A 13,077-nucleotide genomic window follows, 5' to 3' on the forward strand; every position below is an offset into this window, starting at 1 on the left:
CATCCACTCTTGTTTATCATCGTTCCAACACATCTACTCTTGTGTAACGTAAAGCACATCTAACAGCGTGGTCATGTACGGCGCGGACGTCAGAGCGCCGGACCTCCGCACCATCGACCTGCAGATCCGCCGCCTGGAGGCCCAGGTGAACCACCTGGACAGCCACCTGGGCCAGATGTGCAACCTCTTCTCCGGCTACGTCCGCAAGACGCGCGACATCGGCAACAAGGGCGACTTGCTGGTGCGCGAGATCAGCCTGTACGCCGACGCCCAGACCCCGCTGAGCCTCCAGCACTGCATCAAGCAGTTCGCCCGGCAGCTGTCCATGGTGCAGGACTGCCGGCACGCCTCCGTGGACCGCCTGGACACGTGCGTGGTGGAGCCGCTGAGGACCTACGGCGCGTTCATGAGGCGCAACCGCGACGCGCTCAAGGCCACACAGTGCGCCCGGGAGAATGTGGCCAGGCAGGAGGCCCGCCTTCGGATCCTGCACATGGCGGAGAGGAAGATGGAGGTGACGGCTGCCATCGTGGAGGTGGCCCGCAGCGCCCGGATGCTGAAGGAGACGATCGAGGAGGTGCGCGTCCAGGAGATCAAGAAGATCCTGTGCGACTTCACCATGTCGGAGATGAGCTTCCATGCCAAGGTGCTGGAGCTGTACACGCTGGCCTACCGCGGGCTGAAGGGCATGGACGAGGAGGACGACCACGACCTGGATATGTTCCGCAGCTTCCCGAACCCCCAGAGACGCTCGGAGTCACGCCTCCATCGGACACGCCCGCGCAGCAGGCAGGAGGCGAGACAAAGTGAGGAGGAAGACGAGGACTCGGGAGCGAGCCAGCACTGCACCAGCACTGACGGCGAAATTACATCAGAATTCCGCTAAATATGACGTAAATTAAACATCAAAACATGAAATGCCATTGACATTGAAGGGAAAATGTACGTCATATGTAAACGAGCAAATCAGCTAACCAATCACAGGCAACATGCATTCTGATTGGCCAGTATGACATGATATATGATGTATGATGATAAGAGCGCCCCTCACTTCACACAGTTGTGATTTTTCATTGTGCATTTCTTGGTCCCATGCCAAAGCACCAGCACTCGCCCAGCAGTCTGACGTCACCCAGAGTTATTAGTGCAGCTGCGCCCGGCAGTCGGTGAAAACTAGAGTTCTCAACAGGCCCGAAAATTAAGACCCAGCCCTACCTGGGCCCTCATCAAACCCTGTACACTGCCCCCGCTGCCACCCTTAGATCTCCATATATGGAGCTGACCTTGCCAGTGCACATCTCGCCCTCAGGCGTCTTACAGGTTATTATTTACTAGTCCTACTTGACCCCAGGAAATTACATCTGCCCACAAAAGATCACGTGATCTATTGAATGTAAAGGGGGAGGTGACAAACAGTAGTATTTATTCCCTCTTAACTGACTCGTTAAGAGGGAATGATTAAGGAAACAGACCCTAAGGATCCTCACCCTCATCCTCAACATCGTTATTGTCATTGACAACAGCTTCTCAACGATGATGTCACCACGGTGATGTCATGCTCCATTACAATGGACCACATGTGCTACTGCTCTCTGATTGGACACGGCCTAAGTGAGAGGTCGGCGACTTCATGATGACGTAAACAACCAAACAAACATGTTTAAAGGGAAACTCCTGACCTGAGCTCACATGAAGACAGACAGACAGATGGTATGTAAATGTGATATCCATTACGTGTATCATATTAACGTCGCAGCGTTCAGAGTAAATGCCTCTAACGTGAATTAACATTCAGTATAGGGTAATATTGATATTTAGTACATCTACTCCAACTTAACTCTATCTTTACCGCTAGCTGTTAGCATAAACCCCAGCTCCAGGGGCCAGCATACATGCTCACTTTAATAAGATAGTGTTTTCCCCCGCAGCCCACACGCTGTTGCTACACATACTACCGCAGCATTGGAACACTCACACACTCCTTACCTCTCTTCAGAAGCGTTTACATGGCGCCACCGTCGCGGTAAAAAGACACAAATTAAATCCGAAATGTGGATGGCAGAAAACCCACCAAGGACAGCGATCTTAGAACCAGAGTAATGACGGTTTGAAAATCATCTCTTCCACTGCACTGTGAATATATTTCCAATCCCATAGTTGGAACGGTGCGGCATTGCTATGGGAACCGGACCAATGTTAAAGGCTTCCGTAGGCATCAACCATTACGATAGTCTACGTACGTATATATACGGACTTGGTATATGACGCCACCTGGGGAAAAATAGAGTTAAGTTAGAACTACCTCATTATTTTACTCTGTAAGTTTCATACTACATCCATTCTTGTTTATCATCGTTCTAACACATCTACTCTTGTGTAACGTAAAGCACAGCGTGGTCATGTACGGCGCGGATGTCAGAGCGCCGGACCTCCGCACCATCGACCTGCAGATCCGTCGCCTGGAGGCCCAGGTGAACCACCTGGACAGCCACCTGGGACAGATGTGCAACCTCTTCGCCGGCTACGTCCGTAAGACGCGCGACATCGGCAACAAGGGCGACCTGCTTGTGCGCGAGATCAGCCTGTACGCCGACGCCCAGACCCCGCTGAGCCTCCAGCACTGCATCAAGCAGTTTGCCCGGCAGCTGTCTATGGTGCAGGACTGCCGGCACGCCTCCGTGGACCGCCTGGACACGTGCGTGGTGGAGCCGCTTAAGACCTATGGCGCGTTCATGAGGCGCAACCGCGACGCGCTCAAGGCCACGCAGTGCGCCCGGGAGAAGGTGGCCAGGCAGGAGGCCCGCCTCCGGATCCTGCACATGGCGGAGAGGAAGATGGAGGTGACGGCGGCCATCGTGGAGGTGGCCCGCAGCGCCAGGATGCTGAAGGAGACGATCGAGGAGGTGCGCGTCCAGGAGATCAAGAAGATCCTGTGCGACTTCACCATGTCAGAGATGAGCTTCCACGCCAAGGCGCTGGAGCTGTACACGCTGGCCTACCGCGGGCTGAAGGGGGTGGACGAGGAGGACGACCACGACCTGGACATGTTCCGCAGCTTCCTGAACCCCCAGAGACGCTCGGAGTCACGCCTCCATCGGACACGCCTGCGCAGCAGGCAGGAGGCGGGACAAAGTGAGGAGGAAGACGAGGACTCGGGAGCGAGCCAGAACTGCACCGGACCCTACATGATGAATGCCAGGACCTGGTACCCCGGACGAAGTTGGGGAAAAGAGGATGATGAGGAAGAGGAGGATGGCAAACATGTTGGGCACAAATACAATGGCGTAGAAGGAGACATTGAAGATGAGGAGTAAGTTGTTAGGTAGCCTTGGGAACCAACATTTTAAGGTGTGTGTGTGTGTGTGTGTGTGTGTGTGTGTGTGTGTGTGTGTGTGTGTGTGTGTGTGTGTGTGTGTGTGTGTGTGTGTGTGTGTGTGTGTGTGTGTGTGTGTGTGTGTGTGTGTGTGTGTGTGTGTGTGTGTGTGTGTGTTCAGTCCAAGCACCCATTGGTGCAAGAAAGTGTCCTTGTGGGGAACAGTGTGGGTGAGCCTTACACACTAGGGGTGGGGGGATCCCTGAAGAATACAGGTGGGGGGAGAGGGGATACAGACAATACAATATAAATATACAACTTTAATAAATAAAACTAAACACCAGGCATCAATCAATATAATTAAAAAAAGATCTCAATTCACTTTGACCATATCTGGATCGGGACCCTCGGTTACCTTTTCTGAATTTTGGACCATGTCCCACCTCCCAAAACACAACAGCATTATAAACATCCTGCATGTACGCGGTCGGCCAATCGGAGGCAGTAACTGGGACGTGCAGCTAGCCAGTCTCGATGCGGGAGGCGGTACAATGGGAAGTCAACAAGGAAGAGAGAGGAGAGAGAAGTTCAGCGAAGTAAAATTTCAAAAAAAGATTTACTGCAACTCCAATTAGCGCATTTTCGCATACGTTTCTGCGGTCTCCTAAAGCTGTTGTATGCATCTTTGAAACATCTCACCAACAGAAACACATTTCTGTAGATTACTCGTACACTTTTTATCCATACATCACACAATTCGGTATACACTATCGCCATAGTCATGTGATCAACACGGATCTGCACCATTTCCCATCTTCCATCCTGATTGGCTAAGATTGGCTTCCACAGCTCACAACTTATGTATGCGCACTACATGGAAAAACATTGTCCCTGCATCCCTCCACATCTGCCGGTTATAGTGCCACCATGAGGCCGATTTTTGCAAAACACATTGCTTATGTTAGTCACAGATTTCATCCAAATCTCACGCAAATCGGTACACATGATCTCTGTAGTCATGTGATCAAGACGAGTCTGTTGGATTTCTCAGATTCTACACTGATTGGCTAATATTGCCTTCCAAAGTTTTCAGGAGTGGCCTGTTTCGTTCAAAATGCTGCACATGTCCTGCTCATCCAGAATTCTATCGTCAGAGATGCTATGAGTAATCTGGCTCTGCATTTCCTCAACAAAATGAAGAAAATTGTTGCAAAAAACTAACAAACAAAAAAACATGTTTATATTACATGTTTATATATAACTAAACATTTTGCCAAACATCTCACACAGTCCTATCCGCCTGTGCCCAGAATGCACTTTTTCTTGTTTTGACTATGAAAACCAAAGAAGAGTCTCTACTTTCTGCAATGTTCCGTTCTTTAAGTTGAATATCGATCTGGGAACCCAGCGGCAAAAAAAAGAAGAAACAGCATTTCCAGGCATGAAAAGCGCGCCTGTGCGCTTTTCATGCCTGGAAATGCCAAAACGCGCTCATGCGCGTTTTTCATGAAAAACGCGCATATGCACGTTTTTCATGCCTGGTGTTCTGCCCTCGCTGCTTCGAGGCACAGTTAGGCAGAAAGATAACTCCGGACAAAAGTATCGGGTGTAGTATCTCTTTTACTGAAGTCCCAGAGTAAAACTGTAACAAATACAAGTACAACAAAACATCATCAGTTTGATTAAAATATAGCATAAATGTTCATTCATTTCACATACATAATCATGAAGATGCGAAAATAGTACTCAGACAATGGGTTGTCACACAAGCAAGATAAAGGACATCTGTCTGCCTTCACACACCAAACTGAACTGAACAAACTAGTGTGCTGCACTGCTAATTACAATTGAGCACAGCTTGAGCAGGCTCTGCAGAGACTTGATTACACAATGTCAAACACCTGTCTTAAAACAAGGCACATTCTTCAAAATAACTTGTAAAACAGCACCACCCACTGGCGGACATAGTCTCAGCCAGCACACCTGGAAATAGTATGCCTTTCATGCCTGGAAATAGTACGTTTTTTAAGTGAAAAAAATAAGGTTTTATGAGCCAATGAAAATTGCCGTTTTGTGAAATTGTATCTTTACTTTGTTCTGTTGTAGTGCCTGTGGCTTTGCTGACCTCTGCTGGTCTAAAGTGCCTCACCTGTCAATCACATGAGAGTTCTGGCTGCCACACCCTGTGTCAGCTGTTCTTAGTTATTAGTTGCAGGCTATATAAGAGGACCTGTAGCCAGCAGCTCATTGTCTCCCAAACACCCAAACTGAACAGTTGTGTTCCCTTTTTGTTGCTGGTATTAGTTAAGTTTCAGATTGGCTGGTCGTAAGTATTCTTTTGGGTGTCCATCAGTCCCTGTTTTGCAATGCAAGATTTTAAATAAATGTGTAATATCTTTGTAAACTTTTGATCTGAATTTGTGTCCTTTTATGTTAGCCCTTGGTTGAGCCAAGTTTAAAGGGCCGTAACAATGCTAGAAAAAAGATTTGTTTAGTGGGAAACATGTATAAAGAACTTGATCCTGATCAAATCAGGTTCTTTACTCATGAATTGATAGATTATTTGATGTTGTACAACAGTGATTTTGAAACAGACTTGACATTTCAGTTCAGGTTTTTTGTCTCCTCAAAGGAGGATTTTTCATTTAACCTTTAATCCCTGTTTCAGACTCATTTAATTGGTTTTCACTCGTTGAGCTCCTCATCCGAATCTGGTATATTTTCTGGTTTATACGCAGTCAATTCATAAATCTTTATACCCACCTTATCATTAGTTATCCTTGCGCAACTTGCTACAAAAACACTGAATGATTTTGCTTGTTAGCTCGGTAGGTAGAGCTCTTGCCTTTGCAACACAACGTCATGGGTTCAAATCTGGGCACCGCCAACTCTGTGTATGAGTCTTCAAGAACCCTTACCTGCCCCCCACTATAAAAAAAACGACCCTGTCACAATTCCATGGTCTTTTTCTCAAGTTTAGTCTTCCATGTTTCTTGTGCATATTATTCTTATTGCTTATTGCCTTCCTGCTTGGTACTGCCTTATCGCTGCTTGCAGCGATTTGTTTCTAGTTTTTATTATTACTTTTATTATTTGTATTATTATAGCGACCGTAGGTCGCAGTTTATACTATGAAAACCTGCACCTCGCGTCCGTCATGCCTCAAGACATGCTCCATATATGGCCAGTACAGAATTCATTCCATATTTGTGCTGACCTCATCAAACCATTATAATCTAATCTAATAGGCATATATGACTAAGGCTTAGATCTCCATATATGGACCTGACCTGTTCTGACATTCCATATGTTGATCTGACCTCATCAAACCCTGTACACTCGCTCCATATATGGCACGTGTCATGGAGAAGACTGGATCACCTAGATCTGCATATATGGACCCGGCCAGTAACCTGACCTCATGGACACCATAGATTTATAGTTGAACACCTGCTTTTTAACGGTGCAGTATAGAAGCTCTTTGCCCTTTTCACCCTCATGGCGTCTTACTGGTAATTATTATTATTGGCTGGTAATCCAGTCTGGCAGTGTGCTGCGGGTTCGACTCCCGATCCCGACGGCCTTTACTGCATGATCACCCCCCCATCTCTCTCCCCATACATACTTCATTCGCACATACATACATACTTCACTTATACATACATACATACATACTTCATTCGCACATATGTGGTGTATTTTCACACCCTAAAACTCACTAAACCGTAGTAAACTCTAGAGAGATGAACTAGGCTAACGCAAACTGTAGAGTAGTGAAAAACCTCGTCAAAGCATCAGATCGGATCGGAGAAACGCAGACAGAGAGATGAACTGAAGATCCATGTTGACCATTTATTGAAACCAAAGACAAAGGGAGAGAGCGTCCCGCGGCCCTGACCCGCGGGAGCTCCCAGCAGACTGACCGTGGTGGCCAGCCAGCTAACACTGAATGATTTTCACATTGACAATATTGACATGATATAGTACAGAATTGAATTCAGAGGTGGAGTTAAAATTAACATACAGATCAACAAATGGCATTTTGGTTAGCAGATGGCCGCCCCACTGTGTGTTTTGATTCACACCTAAGAACTTCAAGCAGTATAGAACAAAGGCTTAACCCCAGGGTACTTCATGAGAACTCCTATTCTGATTGCTCCTCAGACATGTCGGAGCCATGTCTCTCACCAACCATGATCAACTTAGCACAGTAACCAAGTATAGTGTAATTATTGGCAGAATATAGCAAATATTGGCTATGGACTATATTTTACGAGACCACATTCCCCCCTTATGACAATCACAAGATTGGCATATATAAAAATACATATAGTCCATATTCAACTATAGTACACCCCCCTTTGACTCCACATAGCCTATCGAACATCAGGAAAAACAACAACAAATGACAACATTACACAAAGTTCCCAAAATGATTACAACTGGTTCAAATTACATGTTTACGTTCTTCTAAATGATTCTTCTTCTACATCCTTACAATTTCATCAATGTACACCTAGCATCACTTTTCGACACATTAAAACACTCACAATACCCTGTCTGTAACTTCAAATCACTTTTTTAAACGAATTTCACATAACCTTATCGATCAATGATAGAAATGAAACTTTAAACATATACTGACATTAAAATCACAACAATTCCGTCTTAACCCCTTTGTTTCACCTTGAAACTCCCACTTTGTTGGAATAATTATTGACCTTCAATCTTAATAACTAAACACCCAGTTTAATATGATATTAAGAGTAAAACATAGTCATAACATTCATCTTCAAATACGTTTTTCGGACATGTTCGATAAATTCATTTATATTTTGAAACTACTCCTTCAAAGGCTTGGTGAGCGCGATGCGGGGAAGGGAGTGAGGCAAAATAAGTCCGATGCCAATACGATCCTAGCCAGAGGCCACCTCCTGCTTCAGACTAACAAGTCACAGTTCAACTTAACCAGGGTACTATTGGGTTACGTTACTTATCCTGACCCTAACTTAATGAACGCTAACTCCCTCACGTTTAAAGGCAAAAGCTTTCTCAATAATAACAAAAGAAATCTTGCACGTCGTGGCACCCTAACTGCCTTTAGTTGACTATATTGCAAACTAAATTTATTCGAACAAAAATAAGAACTTTATGCACAATTAGGACGATTAACACTTATGCGTACGACAGGAGCACTGTCTTTCGCCTGACAAAGAAACATCTAACTAATTTTACTCCGGTAAAATATTTCTATTCAGATCCAAATCTCCCTTAGGCTCTATTTCTTGAATCAACTTCTTAACTAATTTAAATTCGACAAAACACACAAACATCAACGTATGCCTACATATACGCTGAATAGACTCACATTTAGACACACTTTTTGAATACAGATAAAGACTATTGAATCTCTCCATCTATTATTAATAAACTTCTTATAATGTCGCATTTCTCATTGTCTCACCTCATGTTCGTTCAGCCATGCGTGGTCAAACAGAAGCTGCATGAAAGTTGCTGTTGAACTCGCGCACCGCCGTCGCTCTGCTTCCATTGTCCCATCCAACACAGCACCATACTCCCCCCTCCAGACATTATATGAATATGAAATATCACATAAATGACTGGAAAGAAAAACATGAACGCACGTGTAGCTACAGGCCCCGTCGAAACAAAGAAACGCCGCAAAACGAGCTTGCAGATCCGCCGGTTCTGAAGAATGAAAGGAACGTGATCGCCGTCTGCGACCACCTCCGTCGCTGATGAAATGAACCATGCGCTGGTCGCTCCCCTCTCCCGGTGCACGCCGTGATGAACCCCCTCGGTCCGCTGCTCGGTGAAGGCTCAAGAGACGCCTCCCTCGGGTTGGAGACCCGCTGCTCCCCGCCGAGACGTGAAGAGAAGCATGGTCCCCGTCGACGCGCTGCGGAGGGCCTCTCCCCCCTGTCCAGATCGAATCCAGGTCGCCGTCCACACCGGAGCACCGGAGCGCACCGCTTGCGCTGTCCTCCATTCTCGCCGAAGAGAAGACCACGTCTTCCCGCTGTAGACGAACGCCGTTTCCCCGTCAAAAAAATCAAACCAACCACCAACCGCCAAAATTAGACTGAAATATCCAAAAAGCCCCCGCTGGCCCTCTGCTGCCTGACGCTGGAAGCACCAAAGACACCGGGTTTCAGGGCAACATCATGTCCCTCCCCTCGCCTGACGCAAAAAATGCATCAACACGACCGGGTCGGCACCATCATGTGGTGTATTTTCACACCCTAAAACTCACTAAACCGTAGTAAACTCTAGAGAGATGAACTAGGCTAACGCAAACTGTAGAGTAGTGAAAAACCTCGTCAAAGCATCAGATCGGATCGGAGAAACGCAGACAGAGAGATGAACTGAAGATCCATGTTGACCATTTATTGAAACCAAAGACAAAGGGAGAGAGCGTCCCGCGGCCCTGACCCGCGGGAGCTCCCAGCAGACTGACCGTGGTGGCCAGCCAGCTAACACTGAATGATTTTCACATTGACAATATTGACATGATATAGTACAGAATTGAATTCAGAGGTGGAGTTAAAATTAACATACAGATCAACAAATGGCATTTTGGTTAGCAGATGGCCGCCCCACTGTGTGTTTTGATTCACACCTAAGAACTTCAAGCAGTATAGAACAAAGGCTTAACCCCAGGGTACTTCATGAGAACTCCTATTCTGATTGCTCCTCAGACATGTCGGAGCCATGTCTCTCACCAACCATGATCAACTTAGCACAGTAACCAAGTATAGTGTAATTATTGGCAGAATATAGCAAATATTGGCTATGGACTATATTTTACGAGACCACACATACATACATACTTCACTTGCACATACATACTTCATTCACACATATATAAATACTTCACTTGCACATACATACATACTTCATTCGCACATACATACATAACTAGAAAGGTCGCAATTTTTCAAAATTGCAAAGTGTGGTTGCCGCAGTCGCTTATATAGGCCCCTCCCGCTAATATTGCCAGCCAATTACAATGTCGCGTCACCCCTGTGATCATGTGTAAGTAATTCGGAGGGGATTTATGCCCCCAAAAATCATGTTTTTTGCGACAATGTGTACATTTTTCACATTTGCGGCGCCCCCTATGGATGAAAATGGAATTGCTTTCCGTTCCTGATTTGTGGCATTTTTTGTAATATAGGCCCCTCCTGCTAACTTCGGACGACGATTACGACCTCGGAAAGGTCCAGAGATCATGTGTACCGGTTTTTGTGAGATTTGGACAAAATATGTAGGAGGAAAAGCAAAAAGGGTGTTTTGGAGAAAATTCAAAATGGCGGAAGATCTATCATGACGCAAATGGGCGTGGCCCAAGGAATCCAGGGAAAAAAATATTTTGATTTTACGACCTACAGTTCACAGCCCAGCATAGCCCATGGTCTCGGAGTGATTTTCGTCTTTTTTTTCAAATCCTCAAAAATGATGAAAAACACTCCGAGACCATGGGCTATAGCCCATGGCCTCGGACGGCATACTATAGCATGCCGTTTTTCATCATTTTTGAGGATTTGAAAAAAAGATGAAAATCACTCCGAGACAATGGACTATAGCCCATGGTCTCGGAGTGATTTTCGTCTTTTTTTCAAATCCTCAAAAATGATGAAAAACCCTCCGAGACCATGGGCTCGGACGGCATACTATAGCATGCCGTTTTTCATCATTTTTGAGGATTTGAAAAAAAGACGAAAATCACTCCGAGACCATGGGCTATAAAACGACGAGTATAATAAACTGGAAGAAAAGTAACAAGTGTGTGTTCTGGTCCTGTTGATTGAGCTGAGCAGGACCTATAAAACTTCAAGGTGTATAAGTCCTTCTCAGCTCAATCAACAGGACCAGAACACACCTGGGCTGGCTGCCAGGATCACATCCACCAATGGGGAGGCTGTCTGTGTCCTGTCATGGTTTCTCCTCTGTATTATCTGATTAACATCCACGATAACACTTAAAAGCACTAAAGACACCTTTGATGCACAGCACCATTCAAATGCTCTGTACATGATCCCAAGGCCCCATTTGAAAAGTGACACCAAGAAGAACAACTTTCAACCTAAAAATCACTGAGAGCTCAGTGGCACCCTTGTTAAGATGATGTCCATGTGAGCCAGAGGTTGTGAGTTCAAATCCAGCTGAGTTCCTGCTACTTTCACTTTGCAGCATGTTTTGGAGAATAACATCCAGAAGAGAACTGCAAAGAGATGGAAAGCTGAGGAGATTCTCAGAGAGCATGGTGGCCTCTGTCATAAGCTGCTGTCTATGAGAACCACAGGTCGTGCGTTAAAGTTCAGCCCATGGCCTCAGATGGCATACTATAGCATGCCATTTTTCATCATTTTTGAGGATTTGTAAAAAAGATGAAAATCACTCCGAGACAATGGACTATAGCCCATGGTCTCGGAGTGATTTTCGTATTTTTTTCAAATCCTCAAAAATGATGAAAAACACTCCGAGACCATGGGCTATAGCCCATGGCCTCGGAGTGATTTTCGTCTTTTTTTCAAATCCTCAAAAATGATGAAAAACACTCCGAGACCATGGGCTATAGCCCATGGCCTCGGACGGCATACTATAGCATGCCGTTTTTCATCATTTTTGAGGATTTGAAAAAAAGATGAAAATCACTCCGAGACCATGGACTATAGCCCATGGTCTCGGAGTGATTTTCGTCTTTTTTTCAAATCCTCAAAAATGATGAAAAACCCTCCGAGACCATGGGCTATAGCCCATGGCCTCGGACGGCATACTATAGCATGCCGTTTTTCATCATTTTTGAGGATTTGAAAAAAAGACGAAAATCACTCCGAGACCATGGGCTATAAAACGACGAGTATAATAAACTGGAAGAAAAGTAACAAGTGTGTGTTCTGGTCCTGTTGATTGAGCTGAGCAGGACCTATAAACCTTCAAGGTTTATAAGTCCTTCTCAGCTCAATCAACAGGACCAGAACACACCTGGGCTGGCTGCCAGGATCACATCCACCAATGGGGAGGCTGTCTGTGTCCTGTCATGGTTTCTCCTCTGTATTATCTGATTAACATCCACGATAACACTTAAAAGCACTAAAGACACCTTTCATGCACAGCACCATTCAAATGCTCTGTACATGATCCCAAGGCCCCATTTGAAAAGTGACACCAAGAAGAACAACTTTCAACCTAAAAATCACTGAGAGCTCAGTGGCACCCTTGTTAAGATGATGTCCATGTGAGCCACAGGTTGTGAGTTCAAATCCAGCTGAGTTCCTGCTACTTTCACTTTGCAGCATGTTTTGGAGAATAACATCCAGAAGAGAACTGCAAAGAGATGGAAAGCTGAGGAGATTCTCAGAGAGCATGGTGGCCTCTGTCATAAGCTGCTGTCTATGAGAACCACAGGTCGTGCGTTCAAGTTCAGCCCATGGCCTCAGATGGCATACTATAGCATGCCATTTTTCATCATTTTTGAGGATTTGTAAAAAAGATGAAAATCACTCCGAGACAATGGACTATAGCCCATGGTCTCGGAGTGATTTTCGTCTTTTTTTCAAATCCTCAAAAATGATGAAAAAGGACGGCATACTATAGCATGCCGTTTTTCATCATTTTTGAGGATTTGAAAAAAAGACGAAAATCACTCCGAGACCATGGGCTATAAAACGACGAGTATAATAAACTGGAAGAAAAGTAACAGGTGTGTGTTCTGGTCCTGTTGATTGAGCTGAGCAGGA

The 13,077-nt window shown here is 45.5% G+C and overlaps 2 protein-coding genes across 2 annotated transcripts in view; both read left to right on the plus strand.

The window, feature by feature from the left end:
• Positions 1-13,077, plus strand: part of LOC306923424 (tripartite motif-containing protein 14) — a 493,176-nt gene that overhangs the window by 443,638 nt on the left and 36,461 nt on the right. The window lies entirely within an intron of this gene.
• On the plus strand, positions 74-886 carry LOC306923883 (CBY1-interacting BAR domain-containing protein 1-like; the record flags this gene model as incomplete). The annotated part of the gene is made up of 1 exon (XM_079502227.1): positions 74-886. One exon carries the CDS (start codon positions 74-76, stop codon positions 884-886), a length of 813 nt encoding a protein of 270 aa, XP_079358353.1.

The sequence above is a fragment of the Electrona antarctica genome (genome assembly GCF_951216825.1).
Source record: "Electrona antarctica genome assembly, chromosome: 5".
Taxonomy (NCBI): domain Eukaryota; kingdom Metazoa; phylum Chordata; class Actinopteri; order Myctophiformes; family Myctophidae; genus Electrona; species Electrona antarctica.